Genomic DNA, 10,876 nt, shown 5'->3' on the forward strand with positions numbered 1-10,876 from the left:
TTTATTGACGTGTGTGTGGTGTGTGTGTTTGGTCTGTACGTGACATGTATGTAGCGTGTGTGGGTGTGTGGTCTGTATGTGATGTGTGTGGTCTGTATGTGATGTGTATGTAGTATGTGTGGGGGTGTGGTTTCTATGTGATGCGTGTGTGGTGTGTGTGTGGTCTGCACGTGACGTGTGTATATAGTGTGGGGGGTGTGGTCTGTATGTGACGTGTGGGATGTGAGTGTGGTCTGTATGTGATGTGCATATGTAGTATGTGTGCTGTGTGTGGTCTGTATGTGACGTGTGTGTGGTGTGTGTGTGGTCTGTACGTGACGTGTGTATGTTGCGTGTGGGGTGTGTGTGGTCTATATGTGATGAGTATGTGGTGTGTAGGTCTGTATGTGATGTGTGTGCGCCGAGCTGGGAATGCTGCTTGTGGCCACGTGCCCCCTCAGGCCGACCCTCAGGAGGGGCCCCTCCCGGGATGAGTCCCCACTCCCTCCCCATTGTCCAGGACTCGCAGTGGGCCTGGACCCCCAGGGCTATGGAAACCCCGACTTCTGCTGGCTGTCCCTTCGAGACACCCTGATCTGGAGCTTCGCCGGGCCCATAGGAGCGGTTATCATTGTGAGTCCGGGAGTTTCGCAGGGCCCACGATTCTTGGGGGTGTGGGAAACTGGGCATGTGGTCTGGAAGGGGTTTTGGGGGCCGGTGGGGTCCTTGGCTCGTCAGAGCAGCCTGTTGGGCAGGAAGGGGTGATCTCATGGTGCTGAGGCCTCGCCATTGGACCTGCGGGTTTGTCCCCGTCTGCGTCCTCGTCCGCTAGGAGGCAGCTCGGCACCCACCCTCGGGAGGGTCCCGCAGGCAGGGGGCGTGTGAGCCCTTCTCATTCCAGCCGCACCTGGAGATGCAGGCAGAGCCCCTCAGAAGCGTTGGGTCTTCTGATCCGTGGCGATACTGACCAGCTGGCCACCTGACTTGGGTTGTTAAAAAAATGTTTTTCAGGTCAACACAGTCATTTTTGTCCTGTCTGCGAAGGTTTCCTGTCAAAGAAAGCACCATTATTATGAAAGGAAAGGGGTTGTGTAAGTGGGTCCCAGTGTGGGACTGAACGCCTAGCAGAGCCCCCTGAAGGCACCCGTCTCCCTGTGCCCAGGCCCTTGGCCACCCCCCAGCTCAGCTCCTGGGGACATGACGGCCATGTGGATGCATCAGCAGGCCGCAGTGGGGAGAGGCTGGGGGCAGTGGGCACGTAGTGGAGGAGAGGCAGGGCGCTGAGCATGAGGAGGCCTGGGGCAGGCCACCTTGGCCCATGGGACCCCGGGGACAGTAGGGGGTAGGCTCTGCAGCACCTGGTGGCAGAAGGGAGCAGGATGGGCCTCTGTGCCCCTCAACCAGGTCCTGTTAACGGATGGGTGGAGGGGAGGAGGGGGTGGTGACAGCTGGGTCTGGGGAGGTGTGAGGGGCCTGGATGCAATGGGGAGGAGCCCGGCGGGTGTTGGGGCACGGGAGTGCGGCTGGGACTTTCCGGGTTGGCGGCGATGGTGATGCCGTGGCTGCAGGAGTGGAGAGTGACCAGGTGCTTTAAAAAGTTTTGGGAAGTTAAGTGGCGAGGCTGAGGGGTGGGCCGAGAGGGGGTGGGGGGAGGGCGGGGCCCCGGAGTCACCCCTGCCCCGCCCCCGGCAGCCCCCTGCTGCGGACGGCCTTCCTGCTGCTGCTGCTCGTCAGCGCCACCTGGCTGCTGGGGCTGCTGGCCGTGAACCGCGACGCACTGGCCTTCCACTACCTCTTCGCAGTCTTCAGCTGCTTACAGGTGGGCCATCTCCGTCCCCGTGACCTGGCGGGCCTCGCTGGGGCCAGCCTTGGTGAGGTCATGAGTCGCTTACGCTACCTCCTGTCTGAAAGGCCTGGGGGAGATCCTGGACCCAGCGTCCGGGGCAGACGGGCCATGGCATGACGGTCACCATGTGGCCGGAATGTGCCAGGGGTTCCCGTGATGCCTCTCTGCGCACGGTCGGCAACAAGGAACCCGGGGTCCGGAGCGCAGCTCTGCCCAGGGCCTCCCCAGGGCCCCCTGGGACACTGTCCCTTGCTCAGCCGATGCCGGGGCTCATCCTCCCTCCGCGGGGCAGCGTACATCCCACTCGTGTCCGCGGGGCCAGTGCTGGCCATTTACAGTTCCCACTGAGGGCTTCCCAGCAAGTGATGTCATATTGGAGACGCAGATGGCCGGGGGTGTGGCTGGGACCAGTCCCCCTTGGCCCCTGGCGTGCTGGGCAAGCAGAGGCCCCGGGGAGGGAGCGCCCAGGGCGGGCCCCCGCGGCCAGGCTGGCTCCGGGCACTCCGCGGCACATGGTGTGGCTGTGTTGTCTGCGTCCTTGGGCAGGCGGGTGTGCCCACCGGCCTGGCAGCCACAGGACCCTAGCTGCTTCGCTGCCGGCCCATCCCTGCCCTGACCAGCCGTCCCCTCCCTCCAGGGTCTCTTCGTCCTCCTGTTCCACTGCGTGCTCAACAGAGAGGTCAGGAAGCACCTGAAGGCAGTGCTTGCTGGGAAGAAGCTGCACCTGGATGACTCCGCCGCCACGAGGGCCACCCTGCTGACGGTAGGCGGTGCCCGAGGACCAGGGCGGGGCGGGGGGAGGGGATTGCCGTGTGGGTCTCTAGACCAAGCATTCAACATAGTTGCCGGGTCTCCACTGACCCTGGCATCAGAGAGCCCCTTGGAGAGTGGCATCGAGGCTGATTCCATTCCTGACGTCCTGGGAAGGGAGCAAGTTCACTAGATGGGGTCTGTCCTCATCACAGCCCCATTGTTCAAGGTCACAGAGGACAGGGCGACGGCAGAAGCCCTGGCTGCGGGCAGGAAGACGTCCTTGGACCCCTGTGGGGGCTAGGGGTGCTGTCCTCCAGGCTGCCACGAGGCCTGTGTGCTCTGTGCTGGGTGGGGGCACCGTCAGGGTGCTGGCACCAGGGCTTGCTGTGGGGACAGAGCTGTCCTCTGCAGGCCAGTGGCCTCTGCTCCGGCGATAACTGTGCCCCCTCCTGCAGCGCTCCCTCAACTGCAACCACACGTACAGCGAGGAGCCCAACATGTTCCGCACGGCCCTGGGCGAGTCCACTGCCTCACTGGACAGCACCGTCAGGTCAGGCCCAGCCGGTGCCCTCGCTTGTCCCGGGGCACGGTGGGGCGGGGGGAGGCCCAGCTCTCAGGGAGAATGCAGGCTGCATTCGCTCGGAATGGCCCGAGTGGTGTGCCCTCCTGTTCCAGAGGGCGTGTGGCTCCCCACATGCTCCGGGAGTCTTTCGTGGCAGCGAACCTTCCAGAGCCCTGTGGGGCCACCTTGGCACATGCCAAAGGTGCCCGGTGATGTTGGGCGGTCATGTCATGCAACCCCCGAGTGATGGCGCTGAGCCCACCCTCCTACCCTCTCTAGGGACGGAGCGGGTCAGAAGCTCAGTGTGTCCTCTGGGCCAGCACGGGGCGGCCATGGGGAGCCAGATTCGTCCTTTGTCCCCAGAAGCACCAAGAAGCACCACGGTATGTGTCCCCTGGAAGGCGGCCCCTGGGCATGTCCCTCCTGGGGGGCCGGTGGGGGGAGCTTCTTCTTGGCTCTTGTCAGGCCCATGGGCCTCTTGGTTGCTGGATGTACAGGCTCAGAGGACGTCTGTGGCCCACCCCATTCAGAAGGTCCCCAGGGAAACGATCACTTCCCCCGTGCCCGGGCCCAGCAGGCTCCACTCAGCCCTTGGCCTGAGCCTCCGGCCCTCCCGCCCTCCCCGCAGAGCACGACTCGGACTCGGACAGCGAGCTGTCCCTGGATGAGCAAAGCAGCTCCTACGCCTCCTCGCACTCCTCAGACAGCGAGGACGATGGGGCGGAGGCCGAGGGCAAGTGGGACTCGGCTCGGGGCCCCGTCCACAGCACCCCTAAAGGTGAGGCAGTGTTGGGCGGTGTGTCTGAGGCCTGCCTCCTGTGATGGAGAGTGGAGGCAGGGGGAGGGACGGCAGGAGGAGGGATGGCAGGGGGGAGGTGCCGGCGGGGGAAGGCCCTGCCCACAGCATCTGCAGAGCAGAGGCAGGGAGGTCTTTGAGGGTCTCTTCGGGAACCCCCACTTCAAGGACCCCACGTTGCTGGCCCCTTTTGTTGCTGGGGGGCCGGTGTTGAGGCGCCAGGGTGTTGAGGTGGGGCACTGTGGGCTGGGCCCCCGCTGTCAGGAGCCGTAGCTGCCCCACCTGGAGGGTGGCACCGTGTCCGGCCTGCAGCTCTGCCCGCAGCTCTGCCCGCGGGGACTCAGGGCCGCGTGGGAGGCAGGCTCCCCGCCGAGGGACACGAGGGAAGCTTTCAGGGGGGCAGGGAGTCCCCGCTGTTGACGCTGTTGACGGCTGCTCTTGTGCCTCAGTGGACGCCGTGGCCAACCACATCCCGGCCGGCTGGCCTAGCGAGAGCCCGGCTGGCAGCGACAGTGAGGAGCCTGGCGACCAGCCGCGCCTGAAGGTCGAGACCAAGGTCAGCGTGGAGCTGCACCTGGACGAGCAGGGCAACCACTGCGGGGAGCGGCCCCCGGAGCAGGAGAGCGGCGGCCCGCCGAGGCCCGCGAGCGTGCTCCCCAGCCAGCCCCCGGAGCAGAGAAAAGGTGCTTTGGGCATGGGGAGGCCGCGCTGTTCCCGGGAAGCTGGGGGACGGGGAAGCCCCTCAGCGGGGGAGGGGACAGAGGTGGGGCCGTGTTGGGAGGGGGCGGGGTCTGGGTGGGGACAGAGTGCAGAGGGGCGGGGCCGGGGTCCCTGCGGGGCGAAGGGGTGGGGTGGGGTGGAGTGCGGGTGGGTGGAGGGCGGGGCAGTGGGCGGGACGGGGCACGGGGAGGGGGCGGTGTAGGGGCTGGGTCTGGGTGGGGTGCTGGTGTGGCGGGGGAGTGGGCCGAGTGCATGCGGGGTGGGGGGCGGGGCGGAGTGCAGGAGGGGCGGGGGCAGGGGCGGGGCAGGGGCGGGGCGGGACGCAGGAGCGGCCGGTGCGGGTGGGTCCGGGTCTCCACCGGTCGGCTTCCCCGCACGGGGGTGACCATTTGGCCCCCCCGCCTGTGGCTGAGACCAAGGAGGGAAGAGCAGGGGCTCCGCAGGGCCCAGAGTCTGCTCCTCGGGTCCCTGCTCCGGCCGCGGCAGGCTGATCGCGACTCCCCACCTTCCCACCTCCAGGCATCTTGAAAAACAAGGTCACCTACCCGCCGCCGCTGACCGAGAAGAGCCTCAAGTCGCGGCTGCGGGAGAAGCTGGCCGAGTGCGAGCAGAGCCCCGCGTCTTCGCGCTCGTCCTCCGTGGGCTCGAGCGACGGGGCCCGCGCCCCCGACGGCACCATCACCATCAAGAGCCCGCGCCGGGAGCCGGGGCGCGAGCACCTCAACGGGGTGGCCATGAACGTGCGGGCCGGGAGCGCCCAGGCGGCGGGCTCCGACTCCGAGTGAGTAGCCTCGGCCTGGGCTGCAGGGCAGCAGGAGCGGCCCCGGCCGGCTTTCCCTTCGTCTCCCGCCAAGGGGACAGGTGTCCAGTCCAGAGAGGGGCCCCGGGGGCTGTGCTGGGGTATTGTGGAGGGAGGGGCTTCCGCGGGGTCAGGGGCAGCCCTCGGGAGGACGAAGTGGACTTCTGACCAGGGCGGCCCGGCTGCCAACATTCAGGTGGCGGCTGCATTGGCCAAAGCCCTAAACCCCTGCCCAGCCCTGAAATTCTGGGACTTAAGACCCTGTGGGACTAAGCACTTTGTAAGGATCTTGGTCCAGGAAATCAAGCCTCTGGGGGACCCCTGCAGAGGAATGGAGCAGGGATCTTGGCTCCAGACTGGCCTGCTGGCCTCCCCCCATGGCTCCTTCCTCCTACAGACTTCTAAGGGAGGAGCGAAGAGCGGGAGCCAGGTCTTCTGGAACGGCGCTCTGAAAACTGAGTTTGGTTGCCTCACAGCAGGGCAGGCTGTGTGGGCGCTGGTGGGCATGGCCCTCCCGGGGGCCCTGGGTGTCAGGGTGCAGACTCGACTGCCCCCTCTCCTGCCTAGTGTAGCTACGTCCACGTGCGAGCTTGTCTCTCTCTGCGCCCCCTGACTGGGGGATTCTGCCCCCCCCGTCCTGTGTTGGGGGGGTAGGTGTCTGCCCCAGCGTGACCTCCAACCTGGCCCCCCTGCTGGCTTCATGCGTAGCAAGGGCCATTCTTGCTGACTTCCGCCTGCCTGATGGCTTCTTCCCACGCACAGAGGCAGTAACGAAACTTCAATCTGAACCGTCAGGAAACCGTGAGACAAGCCCACCGTCTCCAGCCAGGCCTCTGTGCTGCACTGACACACGCTTGGACCTTGGAAACCCAGGGGGCCACTGCCCTGGCAGTGAAGGGGGTCCTGCGGTGGCAGCCCCATGACTGGTGTGACCCACAGTCCAGACACAAAGCCCCAGGCTGCCCCCAGGGGCCCAGGGCCCAGTTGACCCGTGACAAGTGCCAAAGGCCATGGGCACGAGGATGCGTGTGTGGGCTCCCGGGCTGGCTCATCTGGATCCCGACTGCGGACAGAGGCAGAGCCGTGCACCGGCAGGCCAGGAATGGGCCCAGCACGAGAGCTGGCAGGGCCGGAAGCTGCCAGGCCTGGCTTGCTGGGGTTCGGGGGTGCCAGGCGTAGGCGGAAGACGGAGGCCCACTGGCCATGCGGGCACCCCCTGCAGCACAGACCCCTGGTCGGTGGCCTTGATGGCCCTTTGCAGACATTCCTCATCTTGAAGCAAACTACTGTCTTTTGTTGAAAACGTGTAGATACTTCTCTATATATTTGTACGGGACTCTGAGAAGGTGGAAAGCCTATGTATATTTTGCATTTGTACTGTTGATACTGGGAGATCCGTGGGACGATCTCTCACTATTTTTTTTATACAAGGAAGATTGCACAGTTGTACTTGAACCTGGCATGCGTTGATGCAACAGGTGTCCCGGTAGATCAGAGTGGGAAGTGCGTCGGGGAGAGGCCGTCCTCGAACAGAGGCTCCTGCCCCTGTGCTCGGCTAGAACGCAGGGATTGTGTGGGCATCGCGAGCGACCGCCTGAATTCATGGCGCGTTTCTGGGACGTGTGTCCTCCGCTCCCAGCCGCCCCAACTGTGATGGATCAGAGACAGGGCAGCCTACGACAGGCTATGACGATCCATCCCACGGATCTCCCAGCAGCCTACAATGGGGCGGGACGGAGGGAGCCCCCCGAGGTTGGTGGTGGAGAAACATAGGTGACCTAGCTCTGGCCCTTCCCTGGCCGCCCCCACCCCGGACTCATGCTCCGCCTGCGGCGCCTCCCTGGCCCTCGTCCCAGTCATGGGGTACCGCAGGTGGGGATGTCTTTTGTCCCTCTGCTCCTGTTCCCGGTGGATCTTACAGTGCTCACATGTTCCCGATTTAGATGGAGGTGTGGGGCCTTCCAGGATGTCACATTCCTTCCTGCCAAATTGTCCAGTTCTTTGAGACGCCGAGGATCCCCGGGCGGGCTGGGGCCCCGCCCCCAGAACCCAACCAATTACTTCATTTTGCTTCAAATGGCCAATTGTGCAGAGGGACAAAGCCACAGCCACAGCCATGGTTACCAAGCTGTTTTTTGGAAGCTCGTACGAGGAGCGGCTGTGCCTGTCCCACAGTGGGCACTTGGCACGGCGTGGCCGCAGGGGCTGTGGAACGGGGCCCAGAATGACTCAGACACGTCTCCTTCTTGTGTTGCCTTTGTTCTTCCAGTCAGGCGCCCAAATGCACGGTTAGCACCGCTGCCTCCACATACGAGAAACCGTAAAACAGGAAGAGAATCAAGTCAAAGCGAAGGTTTCTGCTCCGTGTTGATGCAACGTGAGCACTGTTCACTACCACACCGGGAACAGCAGGTGCGGGGCGGGTCTCGGCCACACACCTCACACAGGAGTGACACGACACCGCGGGGTCCACACGCGGGATGAATTACAAATGTGCCTTAGCGGGCGAGCGGCATTTTGAAGGCAGAAGGGTGTCTTCGGACGTTTACCCGACCAGCCCTTTTCCTAAGTACAAACAGTGAACACCCTCGAGTCGGACCCCCCCCACCGCGTCCTCACTCTTCCACAGCTGGGTCCTGCCCCTTGAGCTGCAGTTTTCAATCTGATCAGAATTGTTACCAAAAAACAACTGTCCGTTGTATTAAGACAGGAAAAACTGTAAACCTAGTTTTGTGACTTAAGACTTTATGAGAAATGAGACACTGGAGATTTTTTTTTTTTTTAACAAATGTCTATTTATTGATATTGGAAACACTGGAATTACAACACCAGAGAAGAGTCTGCAATAAATTAAGATTTTTGAATTTGTGCTTCTGCTGTGCTGCTCTTCCCCGGCCCCACTCCCTGAGCCGGCCAGGGACTATGGACAGGCCCTGGGGGAAAGGAACCGTACTGGAACTTTCTGTCCATCCCCCTAACGCAGTCGGGATGAGCAGGCCCTGTCTGGGGTTCCCTGAGAGCTTCAACTCTCTCCCGCCGTGTGTACAGCCCCGGCCCTGGGCCCTCCTTCCCTCAGGGTCTGGGAACCTGGGGCAATGGCGGAGCCTGGCAACTGGGGTGCCCATCTGGGAAACGGGGACAGGGGGACACATGCCCTACCCCTCAGCTCCACCCCCTTCAGCCTGCCCAGGGTCTCCTGAAGGTCACCCGGGGTGGGGGGTGCGGGGGGTGGGGCACAGTCCTGGGCCCGCCAGCGCAGGGCAGTACAGTCTCAGCTCATGAGCCTGGCCCCCCGGTGCCCCCTGGTGGACAGCTGACGCAGTGCACAACGTGGCCTCCTGCACTTGGGTGGTGGCCTCAGGGGCATGCAGAGGGCAGGCTGTGCCCAACAGAGGGAGGGTGGCACCACCGGCTGGAAGGCTGCCATGGGCCCCGCCAGAGGGGAGGCCTGGGTGGCCAGAGCGGCCGCTGGGCCGGCTGGGAGGACGGGCAGTCTCCCGCCACCAACACCTGCCTGCGCCCGAGAGACTTCCACCTGGCTGCCCTTCCTCCTGTTCCTGCTGCCGCTGCCCAGGCTCGGCCTTCCCAGCAGGACAAGAGGCCCAGCCACCAGGGCCGCGGATCGGGAACCCCGAGGCCTGGGAGGCTCCACGCTGTCCTGTGAGCTGGCGGAACGTGACCGGGGTTTCAGTCCCTGCCTCAACGGCCTCCCAGCACAACGAGCAAGTGGGGAATGGGGGCAGGCCCGAGCCCCCTGCCTCTCAGGGCCTCCTTTATTGGACTCAGCTGCCATGTGGATGGCTGGAAAGCCCGACCCTGGAGCCTCGGGCCCGCTCCCCGCTCCTTCCCGCCCCGAAGGCCTCCTGCTGGGTGGGGAGAAGGCTCGGAGGCAGCAGCTCCCGCTGTCACAACGGTGTGGAGGGGAGAGGCTTTGCTCTGGGCACAGCCCCAGCACCCTGACCGTCACTGAGGGCCACTGCGTTCATCCTGCCTCTGGGGGGGTGCTGGCACTGAGCTCTCAGCCCCGCACAGCAGCCTGGCCTTAAAGCCCCCCCAACCCAACGGTGCGGCCTATCAGCCCCACACAGGGTCCAACTAAACAATGGTGGGACCCATCCCTCCTCGTTCCCTTTGCCCCAGGCCGGCAGGGACGGGCCGCCAGGAAGGCTGGTCTCGCAGGCAGGCTGCAGCCGCCACACCAGAGCTGAGGCAGGCGCCGAATGGGGTCCCAGGCCTGGGCCTCCCTTCCTGGCTGCATGGAGGGTGGCTGCTCTGCTCCCAAGCACACTGCGTCCTGACATGCTGCGGACAAAGGTCTTAGGCGTCCACCCCTCCTCCTGAGCCGCTACACAGGACTTCCTAAATCTAACCTTCATCCCCGACTGCCACCATACCCAACCCCACAGCCCACCTGGTCGCCCATTCCCTCCCACCTGCACCTTAGACGCCAGAGGGATTTTCTGCTCAAAAACACCTGCCACCTCTCTCCTCTTCAGAAGGAAGCCCTCCTCCCACTGTAGCACTCTGGGGCCGAGGTGACCGTCACCCCACTCTGGGCTCCTCCCTTGTGGTCTGCGATCTGGGACCTGCCTCTGTGGGCGGCAGGCGGGGCGGGGGGGGGGAGGGTGCTGGATGGCTGGCACTCAAGACCCCAGGCTAGACCTGTCACCACCAGAGGCCCTGAAGGGTGGCAGCTGTGGGACAACCTTCCCAGGTGCTCCTCTAGCAGCACTGTGCCTGAGGGCTACGCTACCTCTGGTCTAGAACCTTATGCCCACAGAAGACAGGAAACCACACTTCTGGCCCCCACAGAAGCCTGGCTCGAAGCACCAAGAATGTGTCGGGTATGAGGCTAGTGAGAGAAGGGAGCCCAAGCTCTGTCCCTGGTGCCCAGCCCCCCCGTCAGGGCAGGCAAGCTGGAGGCAGGGCACTCCCGGACACCCGGCCCCCACATGCCCCGCAGGCACTGAGAAGAGAACGAGTCAGATCCCAGGCGTCTGCCCACCTCCCACCCGCAGGGCCACCCGGCCCGGCGGAACCCTGACAGTGCACAGAGCCAGCAGGGGTCACGCCGGGACTCCGCGGGGGTCAAAACGCCCCCGGAACCACAGGCTGCCCCGCACAGAGTGCAGCGGGCTCTGGACATCTTCCCACTTCTCTGCCAAGCAGCTCCCAGCCGCCTGCCGTCCTCTCACCAACACAAGCGCGCACGCACCCCATGCTGTGGGCTGTGCGCTCTCCCAGCGCCATGGGGAATCCCTAAATCCCCAGTGTCGAGGCATGCCGACACTAGGCCTTTGGGAGGCACTGGGCCATGAGGGTGGCCCCAGGGAGACCCCCCCGTCCTCCTGGCCACTGGGGCCATAGCGCGAAGTCAGCCGCTGGCAAACCACAGGGGAACCTCAGCCAACCACTGGTCCC

The 10,876-nt window shown here is 64.5% G+C and overlaps 1 protein-coding gene across 2 annotated transcripts in view; it reads left to right on the forward strand.

The window, feature by feature from the left end:
- Window positions 1–8,319, forward strand: part of LOC111157611 (cadherin EGF LAG seven-pass G-type receptor 1) — a 134,048-nt gene extending 125,729 nt beyond the window's left edge. The window contains exons 26-35 of one of the 2 annotated variants that reach the window (XM_022519170.1): window positions 500–612; window positions 991–1,070; window positions 1,672–1,798; window positions 2,463–2,588; window positions 3,034–3,128; window positions 3,420–3,523; window positions 3,769–3,918; window positions 4,386–4,619; window positions 5,176–5,437; window positions 5,853–8,319. In XM_022519170.1, coding sequence (XP_022374878.1) covers window positions 500–612; window positions 991–1,070; window positions 1,672–1,798; window positions 2,463–2,588; window positions 3,034–3,128; window positions 3,420–3,523; window positions 3,769–3,918; window positions 4,386–4,619; window positions 5,176–5,437; window positions 5,853–5,907 — 1,346 coding nt within the window. In that variant the 3' untranslated portion in view covers window positions 5,908–8,319. The remainder of the gene's footprint in view (window positions 1–499; window positions 613–990; window positions 1,071–1,671; window positions 1,799–2,462; window positions 2,589–3,033; window positions 3,129–3,419; window positions 3,524–3,768; window positions 3,919–4,385; window positions 4,620–5,175; window positions 5,438–5,852) is intronic. The other variant, XM_022519171.1, reaches the window with a different exon arrangement.
- Window positions 8,320–10,876: the final 2,557 nt, after the last annotated feature.

The sequence above is a fragment of the Enhydra lutris genome, unplaced genomic scaffold (assembly GCF_002288905.1).
Source record: "Enhydra lutris kenyoni isolate GAN:26980312 unplaced genomic scaffold, ASM228890v2 scaffoldscaffold55, whole genome shotgun sequence".
In the NCBI taxonomy this organism is placed as follows: Eukaryota; Metazoa; Chordata; class Mammalia; order Carnivora; family Mustelidae; genus Enhydra; species Enhydra lutris.